The sequence below is a fragment of the Manis javanica genome, chromosome 8, assembly GCF_040802235.1.
Source record: "Manis javanica isolate MJ-LG chromosome 8, MJ_LKY, whole genome shotgun sequence".
NCBI classification, from domain to species: Eukaryota; Metazoa; Chordata; class Mammalia; order Pholidota; family Manidae; genus Manis; species Manis javanica.
In genome coordinates this window covers 37,256,131-37,276,894 of record NC_133163.1, presented here as the reverse complement: position 1 = coordinate 37,276,894, position 20,764 = coordinate 37,256,131, and the positions used below count along the sequence as shown (strand labels likewise).

Genomic DNA, 20,764 nt, shown 5'->3' with positions numbered 1-20,764 from the left:
TCTGGTTTAGGTCAGTCTTCTAACATTTAAGAAGATTTATTCTCACAAGACAACATGATCCACATAAACATCAGTCTACTTAAATATTTAACATTTTTATAATTTTCACTAGAATGTCTTAAATATTTTCCCAAAAATATTCTATATGGAGGTAGGTGGAGCCAAGATGGCAGCATGAGTAGAGCAGCGGAAATCTCCTCCCAAAACCACATATATTTATGAAAATATAACAAAGACAACTCTTCCTAGAATAGAGACCAGAGGATGCAGGACAACATCCAGACCACATCCACACCTGTGAGAACCCAGCGCCTTGCGAAGGGAATAACATACAAACCCTGGCCCGGCAGGTCCCGAGCACCCTCCCCCCAACTCCCGGTAGGAGGAGATGAGACGGAGCAGGGAGGGAGAGGGAGCCCAGGACTGCTAAACACCCAGCACCAGCCATCCACACCAGAATGCAGACACAGTGTATGCGTGGGGTTCTGGATACTAGGGAAACAGGACAACAAGACCTGTGAGTGGGTCCCTGAGGCCAGCGCCTGGGGACAAAGAAAAGCGAGTAGCTTTTTTTGTTTGTTTGTTTTTTTGCGAGTGGTTTTTGAAAGTCTTAAAGTGACAGGGACCCCAAAACCAGACGGAAGCATCCCGGGACACTTAGTCCAGCAACAGGGAATCTGGAGGTCTCTGGGCACTCTAACTCCCTGGGCAGCAGTAAGCATGGAGGCACCTCACGGAGATAAATAGCCTCCTGGCCACTCCCCCTTCAAACGTGGCTCCACCATATCCGAGCAGTAGCCCGAGGCAAGTCACGCCCACAGCAACAGTGGAGAAAATCTCCACAGAAGCCGGGCAGGAATCAGAAGCTCTGTCTGTGTGCAGCTCCCAGCACAAGCCACTAGAGGTTGCTGTTCTCCCAGGAGAGGAAGGCCACAAACCAACAAGAAGGAAAGTTCTTCTAGCTGTCACTCATGCCAGTTCTCCAAACTATCTCTATCACCATGAACAGGCAAAATTACAGGCAGACAAAGATCACAGAGACAACACCAGAGAAGGAGAGAGACATAACCAGTCTTCCTGAAAAAGAATTCAAAATAAAAATCATAAACATGCTGATGGAGATGCAGAGAAATATACAAGACCTAAGGGATGAAGTCCGGAGCATGATTACAGATGCCCGGAAAGAGATTACAGAAGTGAAAAACTCTGGAAGAATTTATGAGCAGAATGGATAAGATGCAAGAGGCCATTGATGGAATAGAAACCAGAGAAAAGGACACATAGAAGCTGACATAGAGATAAAAGGATCTCCATGAATGAAACAATATTAAGAGAACTGTGTGACCAATCCAAAAGGAACAATATACGTATTATAGGGGTACCAGGAAAAGAAAAAAGAGAAAAAGGGATAGAAAGTCTCTTTGAAGAAATAATTGCTGAAAACTTCCACAACTGGGGGAGGAAATAATCGAACAAACCATGGAAATACACAGAACTCCCAAGAGAAAACACCCAAGGAGGACAACACCAAGTCACATAATAATTAAAATGGCAAAGATCAAGGACAAGGAAAGAGTTTTAAAGGCAGCTAGAGAGAAAAAGGTCACCTATAAAGGAAAACCAATCAGGCTATCATCAGACTTCTCGACAGAAACCTTACAGGCCAGAAGAGAATGGCATGATATATTTAATGTAATGAAGCAGAAGGGCCTTGAACCAAGGATACTGTATCCAGCACGATTATCATCTAAATATGATGGAGGAATTAAACAATTCCCAGACAAGCAAAAGTTGAGGGAATTGGCCTCCCACAAACCACCTCTACAGGGCATCTTACAGGGACTGCTCCAGATGGGAGCACTCCTAAAAAGAGCACAGAACAAAACACCCAACATATGAAGAATGGAGGAGGAGGAACAAGAAGGGAGAGAAGAAAAGAATCTCCAGACAGTGTATATAACGGCTCAATAAGCGAGCTAAGTTACGCAGTAAGATACTAAAGAGGCTAACCTTGAACCTTTGGTAACCATGAATCTAAAGCCTGCAAAGGCAATAAGTACATATCTTTCAATAGTCACCCTAAATGTAAATGGACTGAATGCACCAATCGAAAGACGAATAGTAATAGAATGAATAAAAAAGCAAGACCCATCTATATGCTGCTTACAAGAAACGCACCTTAAACCCAAAGACATGCACAGACTAAAAGCCAAGGGATGGAAAAACATATTTCAGGCAAACAACAGAGAGAAGAAAGCAGGGTATGCGGTACTAATATCAGACAAGATAGACATCAAAACAAAGAAAGTAACAAGAGATAAAGAAGGACACTACATAATGATAAAGGACTCAGTCCAACAAGAGGATATAACCATTCTAAATATATATGCACCCAACACAGGAGCACCAGCATATGTGAAACAAATACTAACAGAACTAAAGGGGGAAATAGAATGCAATGCATTCATTTTAGGAGACTTACACGCCACTCACCCCTAAGGATAGATTCACCGGGCAGAAAATAAGTAAGGACACGGAGGCACTGAAAAACATACTAGAACAGATGGACCTAACAGACATCTATAGAACTCTACATCCAAAAGCAACAGGACATACATTCTTCTCAAGTGCACATGGAACATTCTCCAGAATAGACCATATACTAGCCCACAAAAAGAGCCTCAGTAAATTCCAAAATATTGAAATTCTACCAACCAATTTTTCAGACCTCAAAGGCATAAAACTAGAAATAAATTCTACAAAGAAAACAAAAAGGCTCACAAACACATGGAGGCTTAACAACATGCTCCTAAATAATCAATGGATCAACAAATAAATTAAAATAGAGATCAAGGAATATATATAAACAAATGACAACAACAACACAAAGCTCCAACTTCTATGGGACGCAGTGAAAGCAGTCTTAAGAGAAAAGTATATAGCGATCCAGGCACACTTGAAGAAGGAAGAACAATCCCAAATGATAGTCTAACATCACAATTATTGAAACTGGAAAAAGAAGAACAAATGAGGCCTAAAGTCAGCAGGAGGGACATAATAAAGATCAGAGAAGAAATAAACAAAATTGAGAAGAATAAAACAGTAGCAAAAATCAATGAAACCAAGAGCTGGTCCTTTGAGAAAATAAAATAGATAAGCCTCTAGCCAAACTTACTAAGAGAAAAAGAGAATCAACACAAATCAGCAGAATCAGAAATGAGAACAGAAAAATCACGACAGACTCCACAGAAATGCAAAGAATTATTAAAGACTGCTATGAAAACCTACATGCTAACAAGCTGGAAAAACTAGAAGAAATGGACAACTTCCTAGAAAAATACAACCTTCCAAGACTGACCAAGGAAGAAACACAAAAGGTAAACAAACCAATTATGAGCAAAGAAATTGAAACGGTAATCAAAAAACTACCCAAGAACAAAAACCCCGGGATGGACGGATTTACCTCGGAATTTTATCAGACACACAGAGAAGACATAATACCCATTCTCCTTAAAGTTTTCCAAAAAATAGAAGAGGAGGGAATACTCCCAAACTCATTCTATGAAGCCAACATCACCCTAATACCAAAACCAGGCAAAGACCCCACCAAAAAAGAAAATTACAGACCAATATCCCTGACGAATGTAGATGCAAAAATACTCAATAAAATATTAGCAAACCGAATTCAAAAATATATCAAAAGGATCATACACCATGACCAAGTGGGATTCATCCCAGGGATGCAAGGATGGTACAACATTCGAAAATCCATCAACATCATCCACCACATCAACAAAAAGAAAGACAAAAACCACATCATTATCATCTCCATAGATGCTGAAAAAGCATTTGACAAAATACAACATCCACTCATGATAAAAACTCTCAGCAAAATGGGTATAGACGGCAAGTACCTCAACATAATAAAGGCCATATATGATAAACCCACAGCCAACATTATACTGAACAGCGAGAAGCTGAAGCTTTTCCTCTGAGATTGGGAACAAGACAGGATGCCCACTCTCCCCACTGTTATTTAACATAGTACTGGAGGTCCTAGCCATGGCAATCAGACAAAACAAAGAAATACAAGGAATCCAGATTGGTAAAGAAGAAATTAAACTGTCACTATTTGCAGATGACATGATATTGTACATAAAAAACCCTAAAGACTCCACTCCAAAACTACTAGAACTGATATCAGAATACAGCAAAGTTGCAGGATACAAAATTAACACACAGAAATCTGTGGCTTTCGTATACACTAACAATGAGCCAATAGAAAGAGAAATAAGGAAAACAATTCCATTCACAATTGAATCAAAAAGAATAAAATAGCTAGGAATAAACCTAACCAAAGAAGTAAAAGACTTATACTCTGAAAACTACAAGTCACTCTTAAGAGAAATTAAAGGGGACACTAACAAATGGAAACTCATCCCATGCTCATGGCTAGGAAGAATTAATATCATCACAATGGATATCCTGCCCAAAGCAATATACAGATTTGATGCAATCCCTATCAAATTACCAGCAACATTCTTCAATGAACTGGAACAAATAGCTCAAAAATTCATATGGAAATACCAAAGACCCCGAATAGCCGAAGCAATCCTAAAGTAGGGGGGATCTCACTCCCCAACTTCAAGCTCTACTATAAAGCCATAGTAATCAAGACAATTTGGTTCTGGCACAAGAACAGAGCCACAGACCAGTGGAACAGACTAGAAACTCCAGACATTAACCCAAACATATATGGTCAATTAATATTTGATAAAGGAGCCATGGACATACAATGGCAAAACGACAGTCTCTTCAACGATGATGCTGGCAAAACTGAACAGCTACATGTAGGAGAATAAAACTGGATAATTGTCTAACCCCATACACAAAAGTAAATTCAAAATGAATCAAAGACCTGAATGTAAGTCATGAAACCATAAAACTCTTAGAAAAAAAATAGGTAAAAACCTCTTAGACATAAACATGAGTGACCTCTTCTTGAACATATCTCCCCAGGCAAGGAAAGCAACAGCAAAAATGAACAAGGGGGACTATATTAAGCTGGAAAGCTTCTGTACAGCAAAAGACACCATCAATACAACAAAAAGGTACCCTACAGTATGGGAGAATATATTTGTAAATGACAGGTCGCATAAAGGCTTGATGTCCAAAATATATAAAGAGCTCACATGCCTCAACAAACAAAACACAAATAACCCAATTAAAAAATGGGCAGAGGAACTGAACCAACAGTTTACCAAAAAAGAAATTCAGATGGCCAACAGACACATGAAAAGATGTTCCACATCGCTAATTATCAGAGAAATGCAAATTAAAACCACAATGAGGTATCACCTCACACCAGTAAGGATGGCTACCATCCAAAAGACAAACAACAACAAATGTTGGCGAGGTTGTGGATAAAGGGGAACCCCCCTACACTGCTGGTGGGAATGTAAATTAGTTCAACCATTGTGGAAAGCAGTATGGAGGTTCCTCAAAATGCTCAAAACAGACTTACCATTTGACCCAGGAATTCCACTCCTTGGAATTTACCCTAAGAATGCAGCACTCAAGTTTGAAAAAGACAGATGCACCCCTATGTTTATCGCAGCACTATTTACAATAGCCAAGAATTGGAAGCAACCTAAGTGTCCATCAGTAGAAGAATGGATAAAGAAGATGTGCTACATATACACAATGGAATATTATTCAGCCATAAGAAGAAAACAAATCCTACCATTTGCAACAACATGGATGGAGCTAGAGGGTATTATGCTCAGTGAAATAAGCCAAGCGGAGAAAGAGAAATACCAAATGGTTTCACTCATCTGTGGAATATAAGAACAAAGGAAAAACTGAAGGAATGAAACAGCAGCAGAATCACAGAACCCAAGAATGGACTAACAGGTACCAAAGGGAAAGGGACTGGGGAGGATGGGTGGGTAGGGAGGGATAAGGTGGGGGAAGAACAAAGGGGGTATTATGATTAGCATGCATAGTGGGGGTGTGGGAGAAAGGGGAGGGCTGTGCAACACAGAGAAGACAATTAGTGATTATACAACATTTTGCTATGCTGATGGACAGTGACTGTAATGGGGTTTGCGGGGGGGACTTGGTATAGGGGAGAGCCTAGTAAACATAATATTCTTCATGTAATTGTAGATTAATGATAACAAAAAAAAGAGAAAGAAAAGGGGAGTTACTCCCTGATAGGATAAAACTAACTGTAAATCACCAATTAATGCATGCTTTAAATATCCTTAATTTTGATCATTTAAATCATTTAAGGGTGTCAGATGATCAGCTATGGAAGTACATTTTTCTGATAATATTCCTTTCTCTTAAAAAAAAAAGCAGTTCCTCTGTCATGATCTCCAATAAGTTCTTCACAATGGTATAAAGGGCATATCAAAGTGTGGGCAAAGGGTTTGTTTATGTTTATACAGAGGATCAAAGCCTAATTTGGCTACCCAGAAAATGAATTAAGATACGATATGAAGGAGAACTTCCAAGATCAACATTCTCTGGAAGAGTAATTCCAGAAGATGATCATCAAAAAACTTCAACAAAGATCCTGGTGCTGTTGCAGTTGTAGCTGCATTCATCCCACTGGTTCCTGGACTTGCCATTGGAATGAAGAAGGAGATATCTAAGCTGGCCTGTGCATACAGTAAAACAACAAATTTGACTGGATCTATACCATTGGAACTCAACCAAGAATTAGGAGAAGTGCATGTTGCAGCACTCCAAAATTTCACTACTATAGACTATCTACTGTTAAAAGAACATATGGGATGTGAACAGTTTCCAGGAATGTGTTGTTTTAATTTGTCTGATTTTTCTCAAAATATTCAAATTCAATTAGACAATATCCATCATATCATTGATAAGTTTTCACAAAAGCCTAGGGTGCCTAACTGGTTTTCTTGGTTTCACTGTATATGGCTGGTAATTGTAGGTCTGCTTTTGTTATGTAGCTGTATTCCTATTATGTTAATGTGTGTATGCAATTTAATTAGTAGTTTAAAACCTATACATGCTTATGTTACTCTACAAGAAGATATGTCAAAGAAATAATCAATCTTCCCATGTTTTCTTCCGTCTGCTACTTCTATAGCTTTTCTTCTTCCTTCCTAATTACAACCCTTTAGTAGAATTCGTGCCTCATATCGAAAATTACCAAGTATCATAATTCTTCCAAGTGGTAAAGATACCTCAAGACAAATGCTGGGCATAGAAGCCACAGGGCATAAATCTGCAAAAAAGTAAAAAGCTAACCTTTTCGAACAATATTGCTTCTCTCTCACTTGCCAACTTTACATTTCCCTGTATGGCCCCGAAAGATAACTGGTTAGCCAGAGACAGGTAAGATTCCTCAAGGGAGGGACAACCTAAGACAGGCACAGTCGCAGGGGGCCCATCAGGTGAGAAATTGGGGATCAACAGAGGTGAGGCTTAGAACCTCACCCCCCCTGTTTTGAGAGAAATCTTCTGCATCTGTGGATGTTTTGTTGCCCTTGTCTAGCTTGGATTAATGCTTAGTCTATAGGCACACACCTGATCATCTACATTTGCCCTCTTACAGCACTAAACTATGTTTTCCACCTTTATCTTGCATCTACCTACCACTTCAGCATTTTATTAAAAATAATAATAATAATAATAAGGGAGAAATGTGGGATTCACATATAAATCAAGTATAAAAAATCAAACAAATAATCATAATTGACCTGATTGTTTATAGTTCATAATGCGTGATCAAAACCGAAAGTTTCTGTGATGACTGCCCTTGCACTGTTCACCATGTAAGAACTTATTCACTATGTAAGAACTTGTTCACCATGTAAAAACTTGTTCGTTATGCTTCAGAAGATTGGAGACGGTTGAGAATTAGGCATGGGGTTGATTAATGATTGTGCATTGAGTCACTTATACAGAATTTTATTGTTGTTAACAACCATATGATCAATAAATATGAGAGATGCCCTCTCAAAAAAAAAAATATTCTATATGGGCTGGGTGAAGGGGATGGTAAAAAGTGATGAAACAAGGTTGAGAAATAATATCCAACATTCTCAACAGTCATGACCTATCTTTGCATACAACCCAATCTTGCAGATGTACCATTCCTTTAAGTTAGAGATAAAGGACTCGTAGCTGGCTGCTTTAAGTCTCTTAGAAGTCTCAATTTGCAGTCCACATAGCAGTCAACATGGATTTAAATATGTACCCATGAGGGTACAAGGTTTAGGTTACTTTTATGCCCATGACTCATTTATATCATGATTGAGATTCTGCACCTTTTTATCCCCTTCTTCTATTTCATCCACCCACCACCCACAACCTCCCCCATGGTAGCCACCCATGGTAATCGCTTCTCAGTGACTGTTCATTTTGTTTAGTTTCATTTTTAGATTCCACATGTAAGTGAAATCATATGGTATGTGTCCCTCTCTGCCTGGCTTATTAGCATAATACTCTCTAAGCCAGTCCAAGTTGTTGCAAATGGCAGGATTTCTTTCTTCCTTAGACTGAATAATATTCCATTGTATATATGCCCAGCATCTTCTTTATCTATTCATCTATTGATGAGCACTTAGGTTGCTTCTATATCTTGGCTTTTGCAAATAATGCAGCAGTAAACATAGGGGTGCATATATCTTTTTGATCAACCAATCCCATTTCTCAGTTTCTTCCTAGGCCAAGGGCTCAGTGGGCTGGGGCATACTTATAGCGTCAGAACATAGGCTCGGCAGCCATGGTTAAGACCTCCGTGTATGAACGGGATGTTTACTCATACAACATTTCCTGTCTGATCTCAGGAACAAGGTTAAAGTCAGAACCCCCTCAGAGTTCTACCAAACACACATCATCACATTGTGCTCAAAGTGGTCTTGTTCATCTGTAGGAAGGGGTTCTTGACACTATCAATCACTCCTTCACCTGCGGATTTGTTTGGCTGCCAACATCACACTTGTGCCTTTTTTCTAGAAGAAAAATACAAGTTTTCAAGTTGCAACTTTATCGTCATATATTCCAGGTATTTCAGGTAGACTAAAAATAAAATTTATTAATCACATGAAGTCATAGGTGCTTTCAAATGCTCAGAATGGGATTAACCATAAACAGTTCAATTTTTTTATTGCTACCTCAACCTCAACTAAACTATCTCTATTTATCTAAACGATCTCTAAACTATTCAGGCTATTCACCAATACTTGGTTCTCCCTTTCCTGGCATATGGTAGAATTGTACTTCTGACCCTGTAGATCCTAGCCTGGGCAGTGACGCACTGTGCCAATGGATATGAGCAGAAATGGAACCTCCAGAGGAAGCTTTAAGAGCCAATGTCACTTTACCACATGAATTTCTTCCTCTGCATCAGTGATTGTCAGTGTTCACAGTGTGGCCGTTCCACCCGCCTAGATCCCTCAATGAAAAAGGCAAAATACACAGGATAGATACAAAGGAAACAAGAAATACATGTGACTTTAAATCGTTTATATCGTTGAGCTTTGTTTCAGCAACACAATCTGGTACGCGTACACCACCATCTGAAACACCATCCTTTATAGGAAAGAAATATTGGTACACTAAGCACTATGGCAAATGTTACTATAAGCCAGAACAGAAGAGTTTTGGGGCTGTATGTGTTATACAGAAGCACATGTATGTGTGTGCATAATTGATAGCCACCTATTAAAACACTTCTCTTTCCACCCACTCCACCAAGAAAACCTTCTCAAATCAATTGGATAATCTGCATTTTTATAGTACATACTTGAAAATCTCAAAGAAACATGAAGATCCCCCCATCAAAAAAGTACTTGACCCATTTTTAAAAATCTTTTGTAGGGTTCCACTTCTTTCCTATGACCAAGTACATTAATCAAACACAGGGCTTCAAAGGGGCTTCATTTTGAGCAACCCAACAGACAAATAAATTAGCTGCAGGGGGCTCCTTTGTAGTTGAAGAGGGCCAGACTGGGGTTAGGAGTAAATCAAAAAGAGAACCATCATGCGAAAGCAGCATTTGGGGACCTGAAACAAACAAATAAAGCTGTCCCACATACTTTCATTTCCCAGAGTGAGTGTGAGCCAAGCATATGTGTGTTTATTCACTAATAAGAAGATGCAAACATCCCACATCTGATTGATTTCTTATGTGCTACAACTATAAAGATGCTTGTTTCTGGAATACACATTCGAACCCTGTGTTCAAATGTGGCAGCTTATAACACACATAGCACACCTATGATCTACAAGAATGTTTCCCTTTGAAACAAAAAAAACCCAGGAAGGTTTTTCTCCTTTATTGCAGGGATGAATTGCTTAAGGTTTCTCATTTAAGTATGTGCAGAACTGTCCATGTTTAATTCGCAGACCTTTTAACTGGTGCCTCAGTGAGGGATGATGTCATATGTTATCCTACAACGGCTGGTGTGGTTCTTCCTGCTCATTTAACCCATTCCCTCTGTTTCTGCGGCAGACAGCGCTCCCCAGTTTCCATCCTTTCGTCGGCTTCTTCTCAGCCAGCCACAAGCCAACAACCTTCCCGGCCGCGGATGGAACGGGAAGTCTGACAGCTCGAGTCTGCAGGGGGACCCCTAGTGTTTTCCCACTCCATGGCCTGGCAGCGTTCCCCAGAAGTACAAACACACACACAGAGCTCCCGTTGTTGCAGCCTTCCCCAGCCCACTGATCCTAATATGGAATGCAGCAGGAAACCCATGATTTCCTGATACTCGGCAAGCTGGAGGAAGCAAGGGGAAAACTCCATTAAAAAGCCCAGCTTTCCTCCATGTTAGATATGAAGTGGAAAATGGGGAAGATTTAGCAAAATTCCACCGTGTCTTCAGCCAGGCTGAAGAGGGGAAGAGCAGAGTGAAACCCTCAAGCTGTTGACATTTCTAAGTTGCCAGGAAGCTCCTAGAATTCGGTGAAAATGAGGGTTTCTTAACTCAAACTGATAGGAAAAAGGGAGAGACCCTCTTATTCCACCAAGAGTGTCACATTTCTTTACCAGTATGGTGAGCAAGAGGGCATGGGCCGGCTGCCTGGGACAGGTCTGTCTGAGGCCGGGCGCCCAGAGCAAGTCAGAGTGATCTGAAGCCCGCCGCGCGCTCCTCGCCGCTCCGGGGGCTCCGGGAAAGCAGGAGAGGCAAGAGCAGCTGAGCGGTCCCCGCAGCTGGAGCCCTGCCGCAGGCATGAACTGCAAGGAGGGAAGTGCCAGCAGCTGCGGCTGCGGCCGCACGGAGGAGAAGAAGATGCTGAAGTGTGTGGTGGTGGGGGACGGCGCTGTGGGCAAGACCTGCCTGTTGATGAGCTACGCCAATGATGCCTTCCCTGAGGAGTACGTGCCCACTGTGTTTGACCACTACGCAGGTAAGAGCAGGCGAACGAGCTGTCCCTGCATAGGGGGTGAACGATGCGGGGGGAACGCCCCGATTTCAGAGGGGCCTGGCTTATGTCTAAGGTCAGTACTGGGTGTGAGCCTGGCAGAGGCCAGGTAGTTTAACATAACCTACAACCAAGGTGTGCTGGAACTATTCGGATAATCTGTACATCAGTTTGTATTGTAACACTTTTTCCTCCTTATACAAATGAATCCCACTAGGAAATACCCCAAACTCTCCTGAAGGCTTCAGGCCAGAGATTTTTACCCAACATTCTCTTGAAGATACATCAACTTTTTATTGTGAATATTTTAAAATGTACTGTGATTGCATCACAATCTTTTTCACACACACACACAAAAAATCACCACTAACCATACAACTGGTGAAAGAAGTGTTTCTGCCACTTTTCATATATTTACTTCATGCTATTCATAAATAAAAATGTCAAGATTAACAAAGATTAGACACTCATTTTTCTATAACAACTGATACTATACTACCGCACTTTCATTTTCCTGGGGTCATAGATGAGGAGAAAGTATTAAAAGGTTTTTAAGTATCTATTAGGCAATCTGTATCCTGAATTAAAAGAAATACTTTTAGTTAATATGATTTTGAAGTAAACATAGAAATAAAAATAAAATTTGAATCATTTTAGCTATGTCCAGAAACGACAAAATTGGGCATAAGATATTTCAGGGCACAACAGTTAAAATACTATAGTCACAATTTAATTTTTTCAGTTTTATTTCTTAGAGCGTTCCAGAGTTTGTAGGCATATTTGTCAGTGGGAAAGCTTATTTCAATTTTTCCATTTTGACTCTAACTTTTCTCTTAATTTCTAAAACAGATCTTACTAAGTATCCAAAAAGCAAGCTCATGAAATTCTTCAAGTAAGTGTACAGTAGCCTAAATTTTATAACTTTTTTGAACATAGTGATAAGTTATCAGAGATTTGAGATTTTATAAGAGGAAAACTTCTCTTCCTTCACCTCAGCTTTGGGTCTGGTTCAGCAAAGGGGAAATGGCCCCACAGGAAACTTGTGTGAGTGAAGACTTTGCTATGTGGCCATTTGAAATCCCCGTTCGGTAGGAAGTAGCTTCTTTTCCAGAGCTAAACAATCACGTAAGTCCCCTCCTCCTACATTTACATGATTTATGACAATATTACATAGCAGACAAGGAGAGAACCACAGTGAAAATAGCATCCATTTCCCAGGAAGTTTTTCTGTATTTGTAGAAATTAAGAGCAAACTGTAATTCTAGTCCCCTTAAGGTTTTCTGGAAATATGATGACTATGCCCAGAGAACATTTTAATGGGAACAGAATAAAGAGAAGAACAGGTAGACTTTCACCCTGAGGAAAAAAACTATAAAATTACAGGGCCTGTGATGTAAGAAAGTTAACTAGGATACTTGATCTTTAAACATCTTAGTAAAGGCTATTTATCCCACACCCTCTTTCTACTAGGAAAGGGTAACTGGCTGGTACCTAATTTCAAAAACTTTTAGATCAGAGGTAGAACGCAATGTCTACTAAGGGGAGAGGCCTCAAGTGCTTCTGAAAATCATGTACCCCAATCCCCAACTATTGGATGAACCAGTTACAGTGTAGTATAGGGAAGAAAGGATAAAACCATCTTCAGAGGTAAAGTCAGCCTATTAAAAACACACTAGAGATGAACAAGGGTGGAATCGCTGCTAGATTCCACTTGGATCAAGTAAGTTTATATTTCGATGGTGTACACGCTTACTGTTATTTGAGCATCAAAGCACCTGAAAGATTTGGCTACTCTGTGATTTTAGTTATCAAGAAAGCACAGCCACTGCCTCCAAAGCAATACTCTGCACACAGTAGGCACTCCCAAAAACTGGCTTGGATTTACACTTTGTGCCTTTTTAAGTACACCAGCTTCTCATGTGCTTTCAGTTAGGTTATAAAGGAAATGAAGACATGAACCATGTATGTCGAGGATCATAATGAAGTGAGCATTTCCATTAGTAGAGAGATCTTCTCCATCGCAAAGACTCATCCAGCTCCTTCTATACCACCTGCCCCACATATACACTGATTGAATATAAATCCTTATACAGTCATGAGAATCTGGCAATCAATTGTAAAAAATCTAATGCTCTCCTCGCATGTAGAGAAGTACCCAGTATTCAGTCCCTGCATCCTACTGGCCCATTCTAAAACAACCTGCAGCTGGATTACTTAGTATACAGAAAACTGCCATTCAAGTCAAAGAGAGCCTATCCCTTAAAGGTTTTTCCCTTATAGCTGTCCACCTCAGGAAAGTAGAGATATAATAGGAAGGATGGAAGTACAGCAGACTTCCCAAGGTGGTAAGCTCTGAAGCTAGACAGCCCAGTTCTACTAATGGAACTGCTATTACTGTGGCCTTGAGCAAACTATTTAACCTCTCTGTCCCTCAAGTATCACAAATGGAAAAACGGACAACAGAAACATTAGGATTGCTTGTGAGAACAAAAAAATACATATACATCTAGTTGTTAGAACGGTGCCTCAACACATAATAAGTGTTGAGAACGTGGTAACTATTTTTATTAGGAATAGAGTCTCTATACTTGCACACAGCTATGAAAGGAAATAAAAATGTAATTAATAAAGACAACAAGGAAAATTATAATTCCAAGAGTATCTCCAAGTGGAGGATGTGATGGAGTATATATATTGTCCTTCTAATATAGTTACCATGTGTACTGATAATTAACAAATATGTTTACATAAAGTAATAATAGTAGGATGTTAACTTGGAAGGGGAAATACTAGTTTTGCATGAGTGAGTAGAAAAATCAACAACCAACTAGAAAAATCATTTAAAGGTTTATGACTCTTACTTTTCCTTCCTTCTACCTACCACAATCCAAAAGTATATCTCCTCCATGCAGCTTTCCTTAACTCCACACAGGGAGTTCCTTGCTCCACCTTTAACACATCTCCAGAAATGTGTTTACATTTCTGGAACACAACTTCCTCCATTGTATGACAATTCGTCTGTTTCTTCATTTTCCCTTTTTCACTGTGCCTGGAGATCTAAGGGTAAGTGCATGGTCTTTTCAAATCCAGTGCTCACCTCTCAATCTTCATCTGGCTTGATGTTTTGGAGTTTTTTTATGGTTTATTACTCTTTCTTAAAACACTTTCTTTGATTGATTTCTGGGATACCACATTCTCCTGATTTTTATTCTCCTCACTAGCAAATCTCTTGCCATCTCCTCTGCTGCCTTCTGCATATCTTCCCAATCGCTATATGTTGGCATACCTCTTAGTGTTTAGCCACTAAGACCCCTTCTCTATTTACACTCATGCCTTTGTTAATTGAATCTAGTCTCATGGCTTTAAATGCTATTTATATACTATGACTCCCAAATTTATATCTCTATCCCCAAAATCCCCCAGACCCAGACCCTAACTGTCTGTCCATTTAGGTAAATAACAGACATCTCAAACTTAACCAGTCCAAAACAGAATTTATTAACTTCCCCCATCTCCTCCTCCTCTAGTCTTTCCCATATAAACACATGACCACGATATAAGCACGTATCCCCCTAGTCGCTCAGAACAAAAACTTAGGTGTCCCTGACACCTTTCTTCCTTTGACAATATCCCACCTCCGTCCTCATTCAGACCATTAGTTATTCTCTCTTCCTACCACCAGTCAGCTCAAGATTTAAAATACATCTAGAACTTCATCATTTCTCACCACCTGCATGGTTTTTACTCTTGTCCAAGCCACTATCATTTCTCTTCCAAACCACTGTAATCACGTCCCCATTCCCTGCTTCCTGTCTTGCCCCTATAGTCAATTCTTCACACACTGGCAGGGGGACTGTCTACAGCCCCAAATCCTCCAATCCACTCATACTCATACCCTATCATGTATCATGGTCTACCAAGCACTCCATGACATGGTCCCTGTTATCTCTCCAACCTCATCCCCCTAACTGTCCTCTTCAGTATTTCTGCTCTAGCCACTCCAGCCACCTTGACATTCCTCAAACACACCAAACTTCTTCCCTTAAAGACTGCAGTTGTCTTCCTCCAGCCTGACACTATTTCTGCAAATCCTCTTCAGCTTCAATTGACCACATTATTTAACACATTCACACACACACAAACCAAACACACACATGCACAGAAGCACTCTTTAACCTCTTATCCCACTACATCTTTCTCCATAATACTTAGCACTACCTGACATTACACTTATTTACTTATCACTTTTATCCCACACTGGAATGTAAACTCCATGAGGACAAGGACTGTGCCTGTTTACTGCTCTATCCCCAGCTTCTAATACAGAGCCCAACATACATAGACTCTCTCAGTAATCACTGAATAAATGAATAATATGTCCTAATCTTCTCAGTTTCTCCAGTGCTTATTTAATTCCTCGTCCATTTAAACTTTGATGAAAAATGAACAAATTGTGAGCCTAATGGATATCTCCATAGGAATGAATATATAAAAATCTTTATTAAATTTATTTTAACTCTTCTGTTCACATTTTAAGTAATCACTTTATCTTACTGGAATTGTCATACAGTATTGAATTTTCTTGACCTAACTGTTCAATGCCACATCTATCGAATAATCTAACTCTACAATGTATAAATTTCATTTAGAAACTGATGGTATGTACTCAGATTCCTCCATCTGCATTACACCCAAATCCTACCTGAACTTTGGGTGGCCCACTCAAATACTTAGCATTCTTACATAAAGACCCTTTTCCAGAGTGACCCCAAGCTCAGCTAGGGCCAGGACTAAAAACTGGGGGCAGTGAGATAAAGACAGATAGACTCACTCATGCTTTTTACAAGTGTGCCTAAGAAGCATCTCTGAACCCTGCTTCCTACTCTCTGCCAGGATGACTCAAGATGTCCTAACAACCTTTAGAGCTTTTACAACTACATTTCTTCTTCCATCCTATCTTTATCTTATCTTTAGCTTTGGGTTTTATAACAGCCCCCTCACTGATAAAGTATTGTCATTAATGATTCACATGACATGTGAGATAAGGATAACACTTCCATTTTGAGTTTAGATTATATGTTGAGTTAGATCATATCAATGGTTTGTACGTTTATGTGCATGGGTTTGTAATATAAACCCACTCAAGTAGAAACCTGTATTGATTTTGTTTGCAGCTCTTCTATCCCCCATCTCTCCCAGAGTTTGTTGAAAATCACCTATGTTTGGAAACTCATCTTAAGCCACTGTTTGCACACCCAGGCTGCCTCTGCAGGAAATTAACACAATTCATGGAGAGGAGGAAAACTCTAGTAGCTCTATCAGCTATGTGAGCTGTAAAAGGAAGTTGTTTTCACAGAGAGCTCAAAGGCAGTTCTAACTTTTCTGCCTAATTAAATGGTGATCAGTCCGAGGTAGATTCAGCCAAAACTTTAATGGCCAGAGGAGAGGGGATCTATGAGCAATCCACAGGGGGTAAAATAACATAACATAATAGAGAATAAAAACAAAGCTTCAGGCCCATAAAGGGTTGTGACATAGTTCTGCCCATTTGGGGATATTTACTCAGGAGTTTCTCTTTTGCTCTTTCTGATGATACCTGAGGGTCTCCGGAGAATAAGAAAGATTCACTTCTTTGTAAGCCAGGAAGAAACCCAATGGAACTCTCACAGGACTATGAAACAAACCCCAGCAGGCATTTAACCCACAGACAAAAATATAAGAAGTTTACGAAAAAGGAGTAAGCATGAACCATTTGAATCACTCACTCTGTTCCTTCTAAATGCAGTGATGCTCAAAAACCCAGTTTCATAGCTATCCAACTCCCAGGACCTCTTCTGAGGCAGTGTGATACGTCTGGTGCTTTTTCTGGACTCTCAGAGGTCACTCCATAGGTGCAGTGACAGGAATTATATGTACAGTTCCTTCCACAGCCTATACTGCAGTGCTTCTGAGAGCAAGTACATTCAAAGGTTTCAGGGGTAGAAGCCGTACTCAGAAAGCCAAAGCACACTGCAGAAATGCTGAATGGTGAGCTGTATCTCTCAGGAGTCAAGACAGAAGAACTGAAGAGAGAAACAGAAAATTAAGTGTGTGTGATCAGCATGACCCAAGAAAAGCCATGCTCCCAGGACTAGAAAGTGTATCTGCAGTGCATCACCCTTCTGCATTCCCCCTTTATCTGGCGAAACACGAAGACCGGCAACCAATTCAGGCTGTGGTGCACGGGTCCATGACAGAGCCTTCTAGTCCCACACAGCCTGGCTCCCTCCTCGCTGTCCAGGCTAGGAAATCCTTCATTAATTTTACCACTAACTTCCCACTGAGGCTGGGCTTTGGGTAAACAATATTTTATTTCTAGGAGAGTTTTTCAAAATCGGCCATCTCTCCCTCTTCTTGTGGGGCAAATAGCAAATGTGGCTCAGAGATGGTCAGTACCATAGATGTCTGCATTGTGGATATAGTCGGCCTGTTCTACAAAAGCAGCCTGAAGGTGAGCAACAAACATAATGCCTCTCAGAAAAGGACAGGTAAAAAAACTCAACAGAAACCATCTCCCTCAACAATCCTGAGCACAAGATCCTAAGGATCTTTGGAGGCCCTACCCTCTGTATGAGGACATAGGTTGTGATGAGGCTGAAAACTACTTTCCCACAAACAATAATCCATGCCACCCCCTGGATCAGTAGCAGAATCCTAACAGTTAATTTTCCAGGTATAGCAGAGTCAGGATAAATTCCATCATGAATTCAATGTGGACCAACTGTGAGTCACACAGTAGCCTGGCATCATGCTTACATACTCTGAGTATACCAACTTTGTGATTACACCAAATTTTCACAAAACAGAAGGACCTGACTTGTGTATTCACTCAGCATTTGGTTTTGGTTTACAGAACTGCTTTTATTGATGATGTTCTTCATTCCCAATCTCAGTATGAATTTGATTATAAGCCATGTGTGATCCAACAAGCAGTGTGGTAGTATTAATTATGAAACTCAAATGCCTCTAGAATATGCACTGAAAACAGCAAAAACAGCTATACAATTACATAGTCCTTGCTGTGACTCAGGCATATTTGAGATATTTCCATACACAGATTCATTGCTTCCTCACAGTGATCCCATGAGGTGCTGTTATTTTCCCAACTTTACTGATGAGGAAGGAAATCAAGACGTGAAGATAATAACCAATTTGCCCAAGGTTAAATAACTTGTCACAGAGTAAGTAGAAGCAATGAAACAGTAAATATGAGTGTGTAGAGGTGTATAGCTAATAACATGAATGAAAAATCACTGTTAGTGAGGGTATACTAACCTCCTATAACAAACAAACCTGAGCATTTAAAGGATTAATACCGTGGCTGGCTGTTCCTTGCTAATATTATGGCCCTGGGCAGATATGCAAGTCAATGGGCCTGCTTTCCTCAGTCATTCAGGGACCCAGGCTCCTTCCATCTTATGACTTATACTTTAGGAGTGCACATTTATCTGCCTACAAACCTAATGAGAAAACATACGGAGAAACTTGAATGGAAAGTTTTATGGGCCAGGTCTGGAAGTGACAGGCATCATTTCCAGTCACACCCCATAGACTTGTAACTTAGTCACAAGACCACACCTCAGTCTAAGGGAGGCTGAGAAATAAAATCCACCTATGTGCCTAAAAGAGGGAAGAATGGATTTTGATGGAAACTAGCCATCTCTGCCTGCATCAAACTCTCCAGCCACTAAATATCCTTGCACACTTTTTCCCACATGTAAACCAAACTCACTCTTTTCACAAGAGGGACAGCCCAGAGTCCCGTACTGCCACTGTACCAGGCCAAAGGCTACCTTCTGCAGGTAAGGAACAGTCTTTTCCACTCGATGGCTACACTGCTCCTTGTGGTCCAAGAGAAAATGTATTTTCTGCCCCATAGACACAATTCCCCCTTAAACAATAGTAGGACAGGGTAGAACAGATACTCAAGCCCCCTCTCAAGAAAGGAAAGAATAGGAGACACATAGCAATAACAGAATCCCTATGGCAGACACTGGGAAGACCCCTGCCCTGGCAGTGGGGGAAGTTTTGGGAATGCACCCTGATGCTGCTCTCTGGGAAGAATTCCCCTGTCCATTATTCTCGACTCTCCCTGACCAGGGTCTCTGAGAGGTTCTCCTTCCTCGCCCATCATCCTCCATGATGCACATCTGGGCTGTGCCTCAGGGAATATGTCTTTCTTGGAGCCTACACAAATCTCACAGCCTCTTTCTTGCTTGTGCAATTTGGGGGCTCAAGTGCTGTTGTGCAGTCTTGATCATATTTAGTCCACATTTTCAAGTATTTCTTCAGACATACAACTCTCTCAAAAACTTTCATGGCTTCTGCTAAGTTCCATTATCAGTAACTATATCCAAGACCAGAATGTCTTTCCTAGACATGCTTCTTAAACATACTTTGTTTGCTTCCTCTAGCCAATGCCTTTTACTCTCAGATTAGCAATAATTTACCTAGAGGCCACATGAGGCAGTAGGCAGGCTTAGACATGAGGGCAGCACCCTGGATCTTATCTTTGACACAGAGCTGATTCTCCTGTTTAAACAGAGAAATGGACATTTGTTGCTCACCTCCTTTTTTAATTGTGTCTTATGTTTGCGGATCCAAAAATAACCAGTTTTACAATTCCATAAGGCCATTAACATCTCTGTTTAAAAAGCAACCAACTCAGCTCTTTTCTTTCTTATAACACCTCCATAACCACAGTAAATAACAACATACAATAACACCCCCGTTTTTCTCAATCTTTTCTTTGAGCACCATAGACTCTGTAGGCACTAGGTTTACTTTCCAGGTTTCACAGACAGTAGTTTGGAAAATATTTTTCCAAGTATAACACAGATCTTCATCTTTCTAGTCTGTTCTGTTTCCTTACCACCTGCCCACTTAACTGTGGGCTAAGCCAACAGCACACTCTTTAGGTTCTTGTAATGATGGCATTCACACTAAATAGTCTAGGATGCCGTAACATAGACTTGAACATACAATTGTTAGAATTCTATTTCTTTACTTATATAACAGACCTGGGCAATTGTTCAGGTTGGTTGGATGGTTCTGCTCCACCTGTTCATTCAGGGATTTTTTTTTCCACCTTGTGACTCTACTGCCTAGGGCTTTGTAGTGCTCTGGATCTAAACAGTAGAAGATGAATGAAGATGGAGAAATGAGGGCAATGAATGGTGGTGTGGGCCAGGTCCACAAGTAGCATGCATCACTTCTGTCCACATGTTTTGAGAGAAGTTAGACCCTAGGACACACGTAACTGCAGAAGAAGTTAGCTATCTGCCCAAAGAAAAGGTGAGCAGATTTTAATGGGCATATA

At 40.4% G+C, this 20,764-nt stretch overlaps 1 protein-coding gene across 2 annotated transcripts in view; it reads left to right on the top strand.

Moving 5' to 3' along the window:
- The first annotated feature begins 10,724 nt into the window (after window positions 1-10,724).
- RHOJ (ras homolog family member J) overlaps window positions 10,725-20,764 on the top strand; it is a 97,978-nt gene continuing 87,938 nt past the window's right edge. Inside the window, exon 1 of one of the 2 annotated variants that reach the window (XM_017654450.3) lies at window positions 10,725-11,391. In XM_017654450.3, coding sequence (XP_017509939.1) covers window positions 11,214-11,391 — 178 coding nt within the window. In that variant the 5' untranslated portion in view covers window positions 10,725-11,213. The remainder of the gene's footprint in view (window positions 11,392-20,764) is intronic. The other variant, XM_017654451.3, reaches the window with a different exon arrangement.